The 15,749-nt window shown below is 42.6% G+C and overlaps 3 protein-coding genes across 3 annotated transcripts; all 3 read right to left on the bottom strand.

Moving 5' to 3' along the window:
• Nucleotides 1–143: 143 nt before the first annotated feature.
• Nucleotides 144–1,463, bottom strand: LOC119124098 (cAMP-regulated phosphoprotein 19-A-like). Its single transcript, XM_037253778.1, has 3 exons — nucleotides 1,305–1,463; nucleotides 765–884; nucleotides 144–693 (listed from the first exon to the last, which is right to left on the bottom strand). The coding sequence occupies exons 1-3, from the start codon at nucleotides 1,353–1,355 to the stop codon at nucleotides 523–525; spliced, it is 342 nt and encodes a 113-aa protein (XP_037109673.1). The 5' UTR covers nucleotides 1,356–1,463; the 3' UTR covers nucleotides 144–522.
• Nucleotides 1,464–1,745: 282 nt separating this feature from the next.
• Nucleotides 1,746–3,422, bottom strand: rsl24d1 (ribosomal L24 domain containing 1). Its single transcript, XM_037253774.1, has 6 exons — nucleotides 3,256–3,422; nucleotides 2,665–2,778; nucleotides 2,517–2,589; nucleotides 2,322–2,385; nucleotides 2,123–2,208; nucleotides 1,746–2,017 (listed from the first exon to the last, which is right to left on the bottom strand). The coding sequence occupies exons 1-6, from the start codon at nucleotides 3,334–3,336 to the stop codon at nucleotides 1,941–1,943; spliced, it is 495 nt and encodes a 164-aa protein (XP_037109669.1). The 5' UTR covers nucleotides 3,337–3,422; the 3' UTR covers nucleotides 1,746–1,940.
• A 160-nt stretch (nucleotides 3,423–3,582) lies between these two features.
• LOC119123983 (protogenin B-like) lies at nucleotides 3,583–15,551 on the bottom strand. The gene is made up of 19 exons (XM_037253493.1): nucleotides 15,387–15,551; nucleotides 14,404–14,703; nucleotides 12,693–12,837; nucleotides 12,441–12,574; nucleotides 11,942–12,238; nucleotides 11,713–11,872; nucleotides 11,380–11,627; nucleotides 10,880–11,044; nucleotides 10,360–10,665; nucleotides 9,590–9,775; nucleotides 8,221–8,316; nucleotides 7,961–8,147; nucleotides 7,736–7,863; nucleotides 7,491–7,661; nucleotides 7,173–7,355; nucleotides 6,974–7,097; nucleotides 5,899–6,025; nucleotides 5,724–5,831; nucleotides 3,583–5,652 (listed from the first exon to the last, which is right to left on the bottom strand). The coding sequence occupies exons 1-19, from the start codon at nucleotides 15,442–15,444 to the stop codon at nucleotides 5,290–5,292; spliced, it is 3,486 nt and encodes a 1,161-aa protein (XP_037109388.1). The 5' UTR covers nucleotides 15,445–15,551; the 3' UTR covers nucleotides 3,583–5,289.
• Between the last annotated feature and the right edge of the window lie 198 nt (nucleotides 15,552–15,749).

Here is a 15,749-nt window from a genome sequence, read left to right as displayed (position 1 = left end):
GCATTTCAAAGATCTGGAGTGGCCGAGCCAGTCTCCAGACCTCAACTCCAGAGGAATTAAACAAGCCTGTGTTGCCCAGCAACAGCCCAAAAACATCACTAAACCAACCAATAAATCAACAAAGAGGAATATTGTGCAAAAAACATTTTATTTACAAAAGGCACATGCACACCTTCCTTCAATAAAATCCAAACCGACTCAAGTCAAACTCCAAGAGGACTCAAGCGAATCTAAAGAAATACAGTTTACTTCAATTAAGGCCATTTGGGAAGTTGGGTGATCCGGAGACCACGCTTCAAGTCTTCGCAGACCATCGTCAACAAAACCCATTAACAATTGTATGCAACCGGTCTGTGAATACTTTGAAAGAATGACTGTTATGTAAGCGTGAGGAAAAACCTTTGACGAATAAAACAAAAGGATGACTCCACATGAGGATTTGTCCTTAAACGATTCAACTGAGGCACATATCTGAAAGCAGGAATATGTTTTACTTATAGGTGGGAATGATAATAAAGCTGTTCAGCTAGCCAGTTTGCTTGTCACAATGGTGCTCTTCCTCTGAGGCAGGTCCTGAGGCGTCGGGATGTGACCGCCGGTGATCTCGGACTTCTCCGTCAGGGCTGAAGGCAACTGCTTTTTCTTCATTTTGTCCTGGGCCATGTTGTAGTCTCCAGAATCAAAATACTTGGGCTGTGTGAACAAAAACAAGGATCTTGAAATGTTGATTTAATGAGATAGAGGGCTGTAATTGTGATAGTAACCCCTTTCTGAAGTCTTTTTCTCAGGAAATCCGATCCTCCGGGTTTGGCTCCAAGACTGCCGTACCTGGCTTTCAATTTGGCCTCTGCTTTTTCTGGACTAACAACTGTATCATCCATTTCCTGTTGAAACCAAGTATAAAGTCAAACTTCTACACCGATGGTAAAATGAAGAGAAGTTCAAACCAAAATCCACAACAGAAAGATCTAAAGGCGACAACAATTATGGCAAGTGTTTGCAATTACTTTTCAAAAATGCATACATTTCTTCGAGGAAATGCGTTTTTACCTGCCAAGCACATTCGACACGCGGCATTTGGAACAATAACGGACACCACCATTTATGAATGGCAAGTGGTACGCGTAGCATCACGGTGGAATTGTTTCCATTTGGATTTTTTCTTTATAAAGTTGCCAGCTAACTGATTTTACTAACTTGGCAATAGCATCCCTTTGGTTGCACTAGCCGTGAAAGCCCAACTACGGAGGCCTAAACACCATACCCTGATCAAATATTTTATTTAACCAAAACAAAGATATTACCTGTTCTTCCAATGCTTTCGTTCCTTCGGCCTCGTCGGACATTGTGCTCATTGTAAAAACTAGACAGACGTTGGACCCTGAGGAGGCGGAAGTGTCCCTTTACTACAGCAGTAGCAAGGGAAGCAACCGCCTTATATGCTGACGCCTGATGGGCTGCAAGGTTACGCAATCGATCCCAGAGACTCCAATAACCCGAGCGTCCATCGTTTGATCTTTTCTATCGACCCGTTACTTAAATTGAACTGCCCGATAAGAACTAGTGCAATAAAATAAAATTGTTAGCATCACGTCAACATAGTGATGGGGTCTAAAACTGAATTATAATGTGTGGAAACATTTGTAATTTCTGCTTTTAAAGATATGTGCAGTAGTAGAATGTGACCATCATCATGACAACTGTTAAACACACACACACACAAAAAAATGAAACAGCACCAATGCTTGTTTTTTTACAATGAAAAGTGTTTATTCTGTCGTTTGTTGTCTTTTCTGCAATAAAGTTATGGTAATGTTATGCAAAGGGTAGAATGAACTAACGCATACACATAAGAGCAAGTGTACAGCACTTAAAAGTGAATCCAAGGGAGGAAGTATTTCTTTTGTAGAAATAATTGTAGTCACACAAAACCAGCACATTTAAATGTCCTCTTCTCCCATCTCCACATCCTCTTGTAATTTCTGCGTCATTTTCTCCTCCATTTGTTTGGGTTTTCCTGTAAAGACAAACAAACGATTTGTCTCGATTTGACTAAATACAACAGCGAGTCAATCTGGGCTTTATCCCAAAAGAGTTTTCAATACTTCAACTGAAAATGTACCTGCGTGTGGAGCTTTGATGAGGTGAATATTCTTCTTCACTTCCTTGATGACCTCTTCCTTTTCCAATTCTTTGCCCTTCTTTAATCTGAAAAGTGGAGAGAACACGCAATGCTCGATTTCATTTTAAGTTGGATAGGAAAAGTACAAAAGAAAAGTCCGATAAATGACATTAACGTCTGACAATTAACAAGTGCCCACCTGTTCATGATGTATCTGGCCTGCCGTTTTCGTTTTATTTCTTCCACCTTCTTTATTGCTTCCACTGTAAAATGGACACACAAATGTTAATTGGCACAGATAAAATATTCTTGTCCAATCGAACAGAAGAGCTATCAAAAATGAAGCAAGAATGTGTCAGTCATTCAAAATTTTCTTCCCAAAAAAGTGCCATACCTGTCTTATCCCATATCTCCCGGTTATATTTAACAGGAGTATTTCTGCGTTTCTCAAACTCCAAACAGTTATCCTGAAAAACACACACAATGGATGATGAAAGAATCATGCTACACTTGCATAGTATTTTTTTAAAATACTAACTTACCACTGTCAATTCCTTTCCATTTGCCTTACGGAATGCTTTGGTCCATCTGGTCTTTCTGGGGTTACGCTTCTTCTTGAAATTCCTGTGGCATTTTGATTTGCAGAATCTGAAGGTCTAAAATTGTGTGCGGGGAAACAGTCAGAAAAAAACAGACTTCTTTTAGGAGCATAAATATCACAGTGAAGCTACTCTTATGGTTTTTACATGGTTTTGATATTATTTGGGTGTGATTTTGCTGCAGTAACGTTAAGCCGTCAGGGTAAGTTCCACTAGTTAACCTTTAGGGGGCGCTCACTCCACGTGAAATGCCAATACGCAAGTAGCTTCCGTTTGTTAAGTGCCTGGGCCGCATCAAAACAATACCGTGGCAAGAACTAAGGTTAACAGCCCACAAAAAATCCACATTAAGACAGGTCCAAATCAATCTCCTCCTTATCAGTCTTTATTATGTTTGTTTTCGCTCAAATTTAGAAGAGAATGTTCCGTCACTCTCATCCACGTGAACACGTTAGCATTAGCCCACCACAGACGACGGACAGAACGTTCAAACGCTAAATTACTTGATTATTGACGAACAAAAATGTGACATACCTTGCAGTCATTTCGTACAAACATAACTCCATGTCCTGGGTACACCGGACCCGAGCAGAAATAACACTTTTCGATGCGCATCTTCACGCCAGAGGTGCGGCGAGCTACGCGTGACAACAACAAGACCGGACACTTCTTTCTACTTCCGCTTTGGCAGTCACTGAAAGTGTTGATGCTAAAATGTACTGCCCCCTGCTGGACATATTTAGCTCAACAACTGTTAATCACACCGAGACAGATGTGCTACTATAATACGACATACATTCAAATCTATTTAAGCTTTCAAACGGTTATAAAGTATATCAAGTAGACAAGGAAACAACAAGATGTTTTTTTCCCAAGAACAATTTTATTTATCGTCTGCAATAATCTTGAGAGTATCAAAAAGTCGGTTGCAACATTCCAACCCATAAAATACTTTGTTTTGTTGCACTCTTTGGGTTAAAAGGAGTATTTTGGTATTCAAAAGCATGGAAATCAGGGAAAAGATCATTTAAATTAACAGTCAAGACTACTCACTAAATCTAAATTTGGCACCTGAGTCAAGTCAGCAAATTTATCTGTGGCATTCATGTCAACATTTGTAATTATAGTAATGAAGAACACAGGAAAAACTCTGAGCATGACATTGACAATATGAACTTGGGGAAATGCCATACTGAAACTAGGACAAATACTCAAAGGACCATCTCAAGTAAAGGTTCCGACCTAATTCTCATTAAGGTGAAATAAGATCAGTTTTGCAATCTCAAGTAAAAAAAAACATGTTGTAAAATGCCTTTCTACAAATCAAAACTGAATAGAAATATAGCACATTTAAATTCAAATTGTGTAAATGAACCCAAAGAAAATCACTAAATTAGAGACTTAAAGCTTCTTTGGTTAAGATAATTTGTATTACAAAGATAGAAAAATTGATTATGTTGCTCTTCACACACACTGGGCTTCCATTTTGATAGTCAGAATCCTTCTTTGTCACATCTGAACACCACATATCATGGAGGCGTTGATAACAAACCCCCATACATCACATGGGGGGGTGGGTCAGTATTCGACAATGTGTGCCCAAAGAATAAATACCATCATCTATCACTGACAAGACACACAGGATCAATCAATAGTGTCCACCTAATCTTGCCAAGGATCAACTGAATGAAAAGCCACACCCATGTGAGGAAGCAGACAACTCTTTGGATAATAGCATCGGCGTCACCGCTGCACTTAGCAATGGTCTCAAAAGGCAAACGGAACACAAGCCACGAGAACTTGCGCTAAAGCTTTCACCAGACTAAAGTTTACACCGAGAAAAAGCACCATTCGGAGAAAAATGTACATCAATGGCACAGAAGTGGATTTTTGGCAAAGACACCCTTCATGTACTTCTACTGTATTTTTGGTTGCCTATTATGACAAAGTCTTTGGGTACAAATGTTCCTGTCTTTGGATCGAGTATGCAAGGCCCGTTGCAGTATTAAGGCCGTGTTAAAGCTTTGAGTTCAGTGCACTGGAAATGTCCAACATCTCGTACAACCCAAACGGTTTGACAATATCTAATGCACTTGTTTTTTTTTCTCGAGTCAACCACACAAAAGGTTGGGGGGGGAAAAAAGACAAGCAATGGGAAACAAAAGCTCTTTCAACCACAAAAACGCACACCATTTGGAGGTAGCCATGATGAGACAAAAACTGAGGTAGACAATCAAGGTCCAATGGAAAACAAATTAAATATGACCAAATGTATCACAGCATATTTTTTCAAACATTCATCATGGGTGAGTTTTGGTTTAGGACAGACGATGCCACAAAGACCAACAGGTAGAACAGCGAGAAGGAAAAAAAAAAAAAAATGAAAGAAAATGTTGGGACCAACATTCATACAAAATCCTGAGGTAGATCTGAAGAAAATCCTCATTTCCTCCTTCACAGCAGCTGACTTCCTGTTCCCTTGTGCCCCAGGAAATAAGCAGAGGGCTCAAACCAGGAAGCAAACGAGGTAGAAATGGTCATTTGTGGAGCCGGGTGAAAAACGGAGTGCTAGCTGACGCCCGAAGCGCAGCCGGACCGAGCATCATCCGGGGTGGAGATATGGTAGCAAACACACTTCTGCTTTTCTACCCGGAAAGACGCCTTCGGCTCGGCTACATCTGCATTATCCGGAGTTTCTGTTTTGGAGCTTTGACTGGTCGACGGATTGCTCATATCTTCATTGCTTTCCTCGTTGGAGCAATGTCCGGAGTCTCCCGTCTCTTGGCTGCTCTCGCTGCTTTGCGAGGTCTCGGTGTGGAAAGGTCCGAAGATGATCTCCCGAGATGATGGAGGCAGAGGCGCGCCGCCTAAATGCTCCTCATAGTGTAGAACGGTTTTGCCAGCTTCATACAAATGGACCCGCCCTTCAACCTTAAAAAAAACCCAAATAGATGTCAAACTTTTTTTTAAGACGAATGAGAGTATGATGTCGCAACACTTACATCAATCTCAGTTGGTGTGCTGACATCTCTGTTAAAAAGAAGCCACTTCTTGCTTTGATTTTTGCTCATGACAGGACCCGCGCTATTTATCATTATATTAGATCCACCCTAAAACACATGACAGAATTAGAATTCTACTGTTTTTAAATTATAACTTTTTTAGGTCTATTCTTACTTTGGCATCTATGAAGTCGGTACTCATCACGGGAATGAGAGCCTCAGCGTTCTCGACGTGGCGCTCGTGAGGCAAAGACAAGCCTTCGCCAGGCGGCACAGCAACAACCTTGTGGTTAGAAGATTTCCTGGAAAAAAAATAATACACCTAAAAATTCCAGTTATTGAAAATTAAACCACTTTGTAGATCCACAGTGATGAAAACAAGTACCGTTTTTTTCCGTGTATAATGCGCCCCCATGTATAATACGCACCCTAAAAATGGCATGTTGATGCTGGAAAAAAGCCTGTACCCATGTATAATACGCACCCAATTTTTTTTTTTTTTTTTTTTTTTTTAAGTCCCAATGATCGTCACACACGCAGGGAGGCAATGGGTCCCATTTTTATAGTCTTTGGTATGGTCTTAACTAGGCTGGATGTATTTTTTTTTTGTTGGCGTTGATTTCTCCGACTGCCCGTAAAGGCACCACCGCGATCAGATGAAAAGAGAGGAAAGTGACGTGCGGACATGTGAAAAAGGCGGCTCTGTATGGGAGAGACGTTGAAGAGGAATAAAAACACCCTTGGAAACCAAAACTTGCCCCTCGTCGTGACTCGGAGCCGCAACAAATGTTTCGGATTTGTGTAGGGTACATTGTGACAGCAAACGAGCAGGTGATCGAGCAAGCGTCTGATACGAGAGCATTGCGTTCGTATGGAGCGTGTTTGAAGTGAACAGCAGAGACGAAAGGAACATGGCAAAGTGTTGTGAAGTAAAATATTACCTGTAATACGCATTTTGTTATTTGCTGATTGTATTAAACTATCACATTCATTGTCAGTCAAGAAGAGAAGAGGACTATTATCCCTTCTTTGACGAAATGACCAGAGCACAGTACAAACACACTATTGTCGGTCAGTCCTGTTGTTGGTTTTGTTGTACCATGATTTTCTTAAAAAAAAAAAAAAAAAAAAAAAAAAAATTTAAAAAAAAAAAATTAAAAAAAATTTGTACCCATGTATAATGCGCACCCCAGATTTTAGGACAATAAATTAGTTAAATTTTGCGCATTATACACGGAAAAAAACGGTACCTTGGTCTCCCTTTACTGATGAGGATCAAGGCACACATTACAATACAGGCCAAGGCGATGCTAACGCCAACGATGATACCAGTCATGGATCTCTGGTCTATGTGGTAAAGACCATCTGAGAAGACTGAAAAAAAAAAATCAACAAGATTATATATTTTTTATTCAAATATTTTAAACGAGTGACTCTTCTGTTACTCACCTGCGGTATGCTGAAAAGTATCCGAGCGCCAGGCGTTTTTGCTGCGTTGGACATTTCCACGTTTCATAACCAGCTCGACGATGTCCGAAAAAGGCCCGTCCCCCACCTGGTTGGAGGCAGAGATCTTCACCAGGTAGACATTACCTGGTTCGAGCTTCTCCAGAAGAGCCATTGTGTGGCTTCCTAGTCATGGTACAAGAAGCAGACATTAGCGGGCGGAATACAAAAAGGGAGAGTTGAGAGAGGATGTAAATAAAAAAAGGACACAAATATCTAAATATGGAGGATTGTGGTTTTTTTTTGTGGGACACTGCTCACCCTCTCTTTGAATTATCTGCCAGCGTCCGGCCATCCAGGATGTTTGGGAAGCGTAAAGTATGGTGTAATGTGTAACCACCACGTTGGCCTCGGCGGGCTCCTTCCACGATACCAACGCCGTGTCATCCTCGATCAGAGTTAGTCTCACTCCTGTAGGTGGTCGTCTCGGAGCTGCGGAAAAAAGCATGAAGAAATCAAATATTTGCTGGGGAATATATCTCAGGTTACTTTGTATGTTGATCAACCTGCTGGTTTTGTGCGATGATAAACCACATGGCTCCAAGGGCTCGACATCTGATCCACGTGAAGGCGTACCACAAACTCATAGCGAGTATTTGGCTCTAAAGTTTGCATGGCCGCATTTTCTTGGGTGCTGGGGGGGATATAAACAACAACCCTCAAAATCCAAAACACTTCATTATCTTCAGCAAAGGAAATTATTTGATATGTGAGATTGTTTGCTAGCTTACGTTTGGAGGTAGCGTACGGCGGATGCATTGTGTGTGCCCACAATCGTGTAACGGACAGTGTAGCTGACGGCCTTCCCAGACGGGAAAGTGGGACGGCTCCAACGTAAAGAAACTTCAGAGGAATTACTGGCCAAGATAGTCACATGATTAGGCGATGGAGGGGTGGCTGCCATTTGGTCTCTTGCCGCTGTAGATAGCCAAAGCGACAACATGACTACAAATGTAAACAGGAGAGATTTCAAAGTGGAAAATGGACTCACAGACACATCCAGGGGTACTGATGGCTTGGTCTGTCTCATAGCCGTCTCCAGCTTGACTAAAAGCCAGGATCTTGATACGATATCTTCGCCTGGGATCTGGAAGACATAAAAGATATTTTAGTTTTAACATCCTAAAGTGGAGGCAAGTTTCAAAGAAGGCAAGCACTAGAGGGCAAAGTGTGGGGGTCATAACTGGTAACCCCCCCATGCATGGACAATGCATGGTCTCCTATGTCACCCCAACCTGTAATTATCATTTGTTGCCATGTAACAAGAGCATGACCAACAAACCCTTAGAAAAAAATGCTTGTAAGCTCAAACTTATCAATCAAACCGAATTTATTCGAAACTAAAAATCCGCTAAATCCTACGTTGTTGACTGATGTTTTGGAAATAAAATGAGAAACTTTGAGACATCCAAAAGATCAGTCTTTGACATGTTTGAACCTAAATACACCGTTGCTAGGGCTCCTAAATCAGGGCATTTTGGGGTAGTGTTAAGATTAGTTTTATGCCTTCCAGTGTGAAAGGTCAGCTTATGGGTATTGACCATGGAAGGCGGGTGTCCAGGTCTCTTGTGGGGGCTGGGCGGAAGGGCAACCTTCAGCTGCCGGGAGCCGAGGCCCATGGGACCGGAGGGGGGTTGACTTGGGTCACCGGGTCAGGCCAAGATAGAACAGACGGAATCTGGGTGCAGGACTCTAGGACGGGGGGGGGGGGTTTTGTTTCCCCTCTCACACTTTTCCTGGTGTCCTTGTTGTAGCTTTCAACTTGGAGCAAGCATGGCTTCAAAGTTGTGCACAACAGCTACATTTCTAGCCTATTTACATTTTAAAAGCTGATAAATATAAGGGTTTCATATTTTAGCAGATCAAGTAAAAGAGAATCAAGCAACCTTGCTTGGTGATTCACATAAAGCTGAATTTTATTTTAATCAGCATTATTATTATTTTATTTTTCTATATGGACAGCACAGACTAGCATTGGGGGCAGGGCACTAATTTGAGACTGCTGTCTCACGGTTAAAGGTCAGTGGTCCTGTCCAGTTCTGACCAATCCCAAGGGTCTGTTGCATGTGTGTCGCGGTCCAGCTAAAAAGGGGGAGGTGGCTAAAATCTGGTAAAGCAGGTCTGGCTCTGAACACAGCACAATAGCCAGGGGTAATTATGCAAGTCACTGGATGGGAAACGGTGGTGGGAGGGACATCTGGACACTGACCTCTAACCTGGGGAGCCTGATCCCACTCAATAGTGCAAGCAAACGAGAGCGGTCAGCTCACATTGATCTGTGTTGCGGGCGTAAATGCAAATGCTGCACCCAACGGACACGGCAGACGTATGCTAATGTTATCAGCTGCGTCCACGCTTACCAAGGCCGCTGATGGTGTAGGTGTAGGTCTGAGCTTGCAGCTGGATGACGGGCTGTTCCGGTTGACTTTCCTCATGGTAACGCAAGCGATAGCCAAGGACAGCCTCCGTCTCCGGGGCGGTTTGCCAGCGCGCCACAATGGAAGTGCAGTTAAGCGGCTCAAGTTGAAGAATAGGGGCTGAGGGCACTGAGAGGGCACAGAGAGGAGCCATGAGATCAATACGCATTCACTCTTATAAGAAAAGAGCAGGGAGATTTGACCGCAAGAAACGGATGCAATGCAGCATTATCGTTTTTGGTGTATTTGATTAAATAAACACGAGAGGAAAGCGGCTTCGATTATTTTACTATACTTCAGCACTTTGGACTGTTGGGCAGCTCATCAACACAAACGTATGTAGGCCGCAGTAGCAAAAAAAAAGCTTGGAAGAAGACACCAGGATGTGAAAAGAAGCTATTCTCCCCCCCCCCCCTCCCCAAACACACACAGACGCCGGAGGGCCTCTCTTTATGACCCGTGACTAAGGCCGCGCTTACATCACTGACAGCCGAGGCCAAAGGTTCCAGAGTAACCAATACAAAAGCTCCGGGACAATGCTACGAGAACAAACTCCAAACACAAGATGGTCCTGAAGAAGGACCTTCCAAAAAGCAAATTGGGATTTTATGGTTTTCTTATTGAACCTTTTACGTGACGCCGAAAAAAAATCACATATAAAAGCATTAACACAGAGCGTTTAAAATTTTCTTTCTACGCCAACGCAACTTTACCTTTGCGACTGGATGTCTTGGGCGTACGGTGGGACGTCCACGCTGAGGGCTCACACCAACCCATTCGGGTGGCTGCGGCCATGCGGAGCAGGTAGATGATGTCGGGCTGGAGGCCCTCCAGGAGATACTCTGTAGTATTCTGAGGCAGCTCCACGGAGATGACCGTGTTGTCTGCGGCCGTGCGGTACGACAACCTGTACGCTGACACCCGACCGCGGCTCACTTTGGAGGGAAGCTGCTGCCAGCTCACCTGGATGTCTGTCGAGTTGCGGCTTATCAGACGTAGCTCTGGTGTACGCAGAGGCACTGGAAAATAAAATGTGAAAGTATGAACATGGCGGTCTAACTCTGAACAGTCTTAGTTGAATTTTCTACTCAATGACTAGCAATGGAAAATGGCAAAATCCCCCCCCCCATGTTCCCACTCTAAAGGTGTTGTGTACACACAAGATTTACATTGACTTTAACTAAAGCGTCAGAGTGATTTACTGCAAGGAATGCTGGGAGTCTCAAAGCTTACCATCCTCCAGGGTGTGTTGACTGACTTGATCAGACATACGACTGGCTCCCATTGGCATGTAAGCCACGATGTAGAAGCTGTAATTCCTAGCAGGCTCTAGGTCATCAATAATATAACTGGTTGTGTCGTTGCCAATCACAACTTGGTATTCCTCGTTGTTCAGACCTGACGTGCGGTGGAGAACGGGTTAGGTTTTGAAAAAATAAAAAATGGTATAAATGTTATTGTGCTTTTGTAAACCAGCACAATAATTGCTGTTGTATAAGAACTTTTTTTTCTTTCTACTGAATAGAAAAAGTCAAACTAACATACAGTTCTACAAGACTCTAAACGGTATCTTTACTTTTCAGTACAAAGAGCGAGTGCACAATGGCTTTCAAAGCCTCTTAAAAAAACTGCCGTTGTCAATGGACAGCAACAAGAAATTGCCTTTCCAAGGACAGCGCATCACATAACACACTCATCAACTTGACATTTTTTCTCAGCCATCTTGGTCTCACCTTCGGCTTTCATATAATGGATGGAGTAGGCTATGACTTTGTCAGCATTGTACAGCGGTCTCTCCCACGCCAACAAAATGGCCGAGCTCGAGATGGTCTCGGCGTGGATGTTCCTGGGAGCGCTGGGCCTGTCCTCTGACATGACTACAATAAGTCGAGCCAAAGACAGCACAGAGCCCTCTTCACTCTCTGCTATGCACTGATAGATGGCATCGTCCTCTGGGATGATCTGGGTGATCACCAGTTTACTGTGGGAGGAAGAAAAATAGCACACAATCAATACAAGACACGAAAGCCTTTGGCCAATTTGTGTAATAAATCTGTCTTGAATACCTGTTGTACATCTTAATCCGTCCGTTTAAATGAACCTCTTCGCCGTTCTTTAGCCAGCTAATGCGGGGTGGGGGGATCCCTTCGGCTTGGCAAATAAAACGGGCGGTACCGGCTCTTGGACGGGTCTGGCTCTCGGGCCGCTCAACGATCGATGGTGGTACTGAAAAGAAAGATTTACAAGGAATGAGGTAAGTTTGACAAATTTTATCATCAAATCGCAAGGTTGTACCTTGGACAGTGAGGTTGGCAGCAGCTATGGTGAAATTGCGGGTTCCGGGGGTCGTGGCTCTGCAGAGGTAGACTCCACTGTGCTTCGAATTGATGTCGCTAATAACCAAGTTCCCGTTGCCCAACACTTTGGCTTTGTATACATCGATGGGTTTACTATCAGCGCGACTCCACGAAATGATAGGCCAGGGGTTTCCAGTGGCTAAGCACTCCAGCACCGCCGTTTGGTGGAGAGAAACTGTCATGTTCTGAGGTCCGGCGATGATTTTGGGCCTCTGACGGGTTTTAGTGTCCGCACCTTTAATTAAAGAAATATAATAATAATACTAATAATAATAATAATAATACTAATCATAATAATAATGGATGGATAATAATAATAGATGGATAATAATAATAATAATAATAATAATAATAATAATAATAATAATAATAATAATAATCTTTCTAAACAAGTTCCATCCATGAATGATTCAAACAAGTTAGTGTCATTTCTTCACCTTGGCTGACTGTCAGCTTTGCCTCTCGACTCTTCTGCCGACTTCCGATGTTAGTTGCAACACATCGATATTGCCCGGCGTCCTTCGCTTGTACATTGTGGATCTGAAGGACTCCACTGGGCAGAACTGTGATTCTGCACACAAACAAATCATCACTTGGGTCAAACTTGGCTAACTATCAAGTTGCTCTATTACTTTTCCTTGTATCATGACTGCATGCGAAATGACTCAAGGCTAACTGACGGTATCAACCTGTCCGTTTGTAGCGGCAGTGTGCTTTGGTTAAACTCCCAGGTGATGGTTGCAGGAGGTCGGGACGTGACTCCACATGAGAATCGGGCCACCGAGCCCGCAGTCACCTCCGTAGGCAATGGGTGGAACAAAAACTCTGAAATACCTGAATAGAAGTAGAAAAACCAAATAATCAACTCATGGCTGTATACATTTTTGACTTTGATCAACTTCTCGGGTTAAGCTAAATTTTCATTAAGTGTGGTCAATGTGCTCCATCTGATCTGAGGCCTTTTCATCTCTAACTAGCACAAAACCCCTAATTTGCATTAATGTGGAAGGGGCCCTCCTTAAAATATTACCAATGACCTTCACTCATTAAGGTGATAAGTCTTCCCCTTCCCCCGCACACGCAAGAAACAAGTCAATATCATGTTAAAGAAAATCAATAGCCCATTCTCCCCACTGAAACCCCACATTGAAATCCCCAGCTTTGGGAAAACCAAATTAAAGGGGGAACCTTGTAATTTACAACCTAATTTCATGCACAAATAACATGCTAGTTTTAAGACATCATTTCCCTTAAATTGGCCTGAGATAATTTACCTTTACAGTGCGTAAGTTTCTCTTAAGAGGTCAAAGCTAAATTCAACGAATTGTTGTGTTTGTGATGTTGCTTGTATCATCTATCAACATGCTCTTTATTTTCACATTCTGACACCCTGTGTTGGATGAGGAATTATGATGAAAGTGCTCATGTGCTCAAAAGAGTGCTAGCAAAAAGCCTCCCTGGATGGTTTTGAGAAGGCCATAATCACTCACTGTGGCGTACTGGCCATGTTCATTCACAAGAGAAAGTGTCCCACGTTCAACAAAAGGCCTCTGCCTGACAGGGCAACACTGGGGTCGATCCAGTGAAAGGACTCGTGTCCTGGGAGCCGACGCGGCGGGCCAGCCCAGTCACAGCAGCCATGTGACATCACAAAGGCCTTCTACGCTGACCTCTGAACCCCAGGACCTCCGGACAGAAGGCGAGCGGCGAGAGGGGGGGGGCATCCTCCAACTCCACGCCCACAGATGACCAAAACCTTTAACCTCTTCTCACACAAAAGACTGGACGCTGGACTAAACTTGGACTTTTAGGGGTTTTAGTGGTCTTTTTTTTTTTTTTTCAAATTAGTAAAACTAATTATTTTAAATAGACACCATCTATAAACAAATCAGCATAGTAAATGCCTTGTAACTGCACATTTACGATTTTTCCCCCCCTCTATAAAATAGAACTCATAAACATGGCAAGTCGTCGATGTAGATGTTTACCGTAAACTTCCTGTCTTCAAAGTCAACATTATATTTATGCTAGCGACACTCGATATAAATAATCCTCAAACCAATAAGCGACAGAAACGGGCCCATTGAACAGACACAGCTGTCCTGTCCACTGATATGTGGACAAACAAATGTGCTCCCAACCTAGTCTTTTCTTCTGGGGTGGTCAGGGGTACTCCAAACAAAGCCCAAAGGCAAACGGCCTTTCAGAGATTCCTCTGTGTAGCCAACCATTCAGCGATGACACACAACTCCAACACAATGCAATGCCGCTGGCCATACGAAAGCTTAGAGTATTTTTGGTGGGATATTTAGACACTATTTTTGACTTAGTTTTAAAAATTGTTTAACACCATAAAGTGAATATTAATGTCACTGAAGTTTTTAAGAGGCTAATACTTACTTGCGATAGTCAGACGTGATCTTTGGCTGAGGATGGCTCCAAATTTGTTTTTGGAGAGGCACTGGTAGAATCCTTCATCTGACTCCTCCTTGCTATGCTTTATCTTTGGTATGTACAAGGAGCCATTTGGTAAAAGCTGGATGTGCTCACTTTCTGCCAAGTGAACACCATTTTTCAGCCACTTGATGGTGACTGGAGGCTGCCCGTGAGCTTGGCAATCCATGACAGCGGGGTCCTCTGGTAGAACGGTCACATCACTGGGCTCAGTGATGAACGACAACTCACTGAAACATAAAACACCTAGAGGAGGAGAAAGCAGCATTAGGGACAGATTGATAGTTGATACAATTGCTTTATCAGATATTGGGTTATTTCAGTGTTCCCATCATTACAGCATTAGATGGAATTGCTTGATGATGTATCTACAATGGGCTATTCGTCAAATGTACTACATTGTAATAAGTGCAATAAGTCTACACACAGTACAGAAAGTAAAGTATTTGTACTTTGTGTCTCTCATATGAAAGGTAATATAAAAAAAATAGACTTCATCATTAGTTTGGGATCGTTAGTCAATATAATGATAACACAAAACAAATTGAAAGCAAGCTACTTCCATGTACCTGTCTAAAAAGGCCATAAAATGTCCCATATATCCAGATAACCATTATGAGTCCCAATTTTTATGTAGTACAAACATATTTCTCCATCTGCGTTATCCAAGCAAATGATGGATATAGCGTGGGATTGGTTTTTTTTTTTTTAAAGAGATCATTTTTTTGCATTACAACTGGAGGGGACGAAAACCTTAGAAGCATTTTTTTTTTTAAAATCATAGAAAATACTCTATGCAATATATGAACATGAATAGCAAGTTGTTTCAGCTCGCTCGCATAAAAACCCCCCACATGGAATAATCAGACAGCCAACAAGGATGGACGCAACATTCCCTTCCGTGCGCACACGAGAAACAAAACACTTACTTGGTGAATGCAGAAAGGAAACCAAAATTAGCAACACTTTCATCTTAAAGTTCGCCATTTATCCACAGTGCAGTCTCATTTTTCCTCGAAAGCGAACCTCCGCGCTCCTGTGTGCAGCTTGGAGGTCCCCCAATCACTAAAATGCTCGCAGCGGAGCAACTTCAGTAGTGCAGGGGAGGGGGGATGCGGGGGGGGGGGGGGGGGGCTCACGTTTGCACATGCGCAGACTACGTGGTTCAGAAAATAACAAATTCAGATAGCGACATTAGTGCGTCTACCTAGCAGAAGAGATGTTTTGCCCCTTTTGTGTAAACAGATACGACAATAAAGCCGTTATTAACACTTCAAAATAAAGTTTTATTT

Source organism: Syngnathus acus, chromosome 6 (genome assembly GCF_901709675.1).
Source record: "Syngnathus acus chromosome 6, fSynAcu1.2, whole genome shotgun sequence".
NCBI lineage: Eukaryota > Metazoa > Chordata > Actinopteri > Syngnathiformes > Syngnathidae > Syngnathus > Syngnathus acus.
The sequence above is the reverse complement of the archived record's forward strand: the minus strand, read 5'-3'. Positions and strand labels throughout refer to the sequence as shown.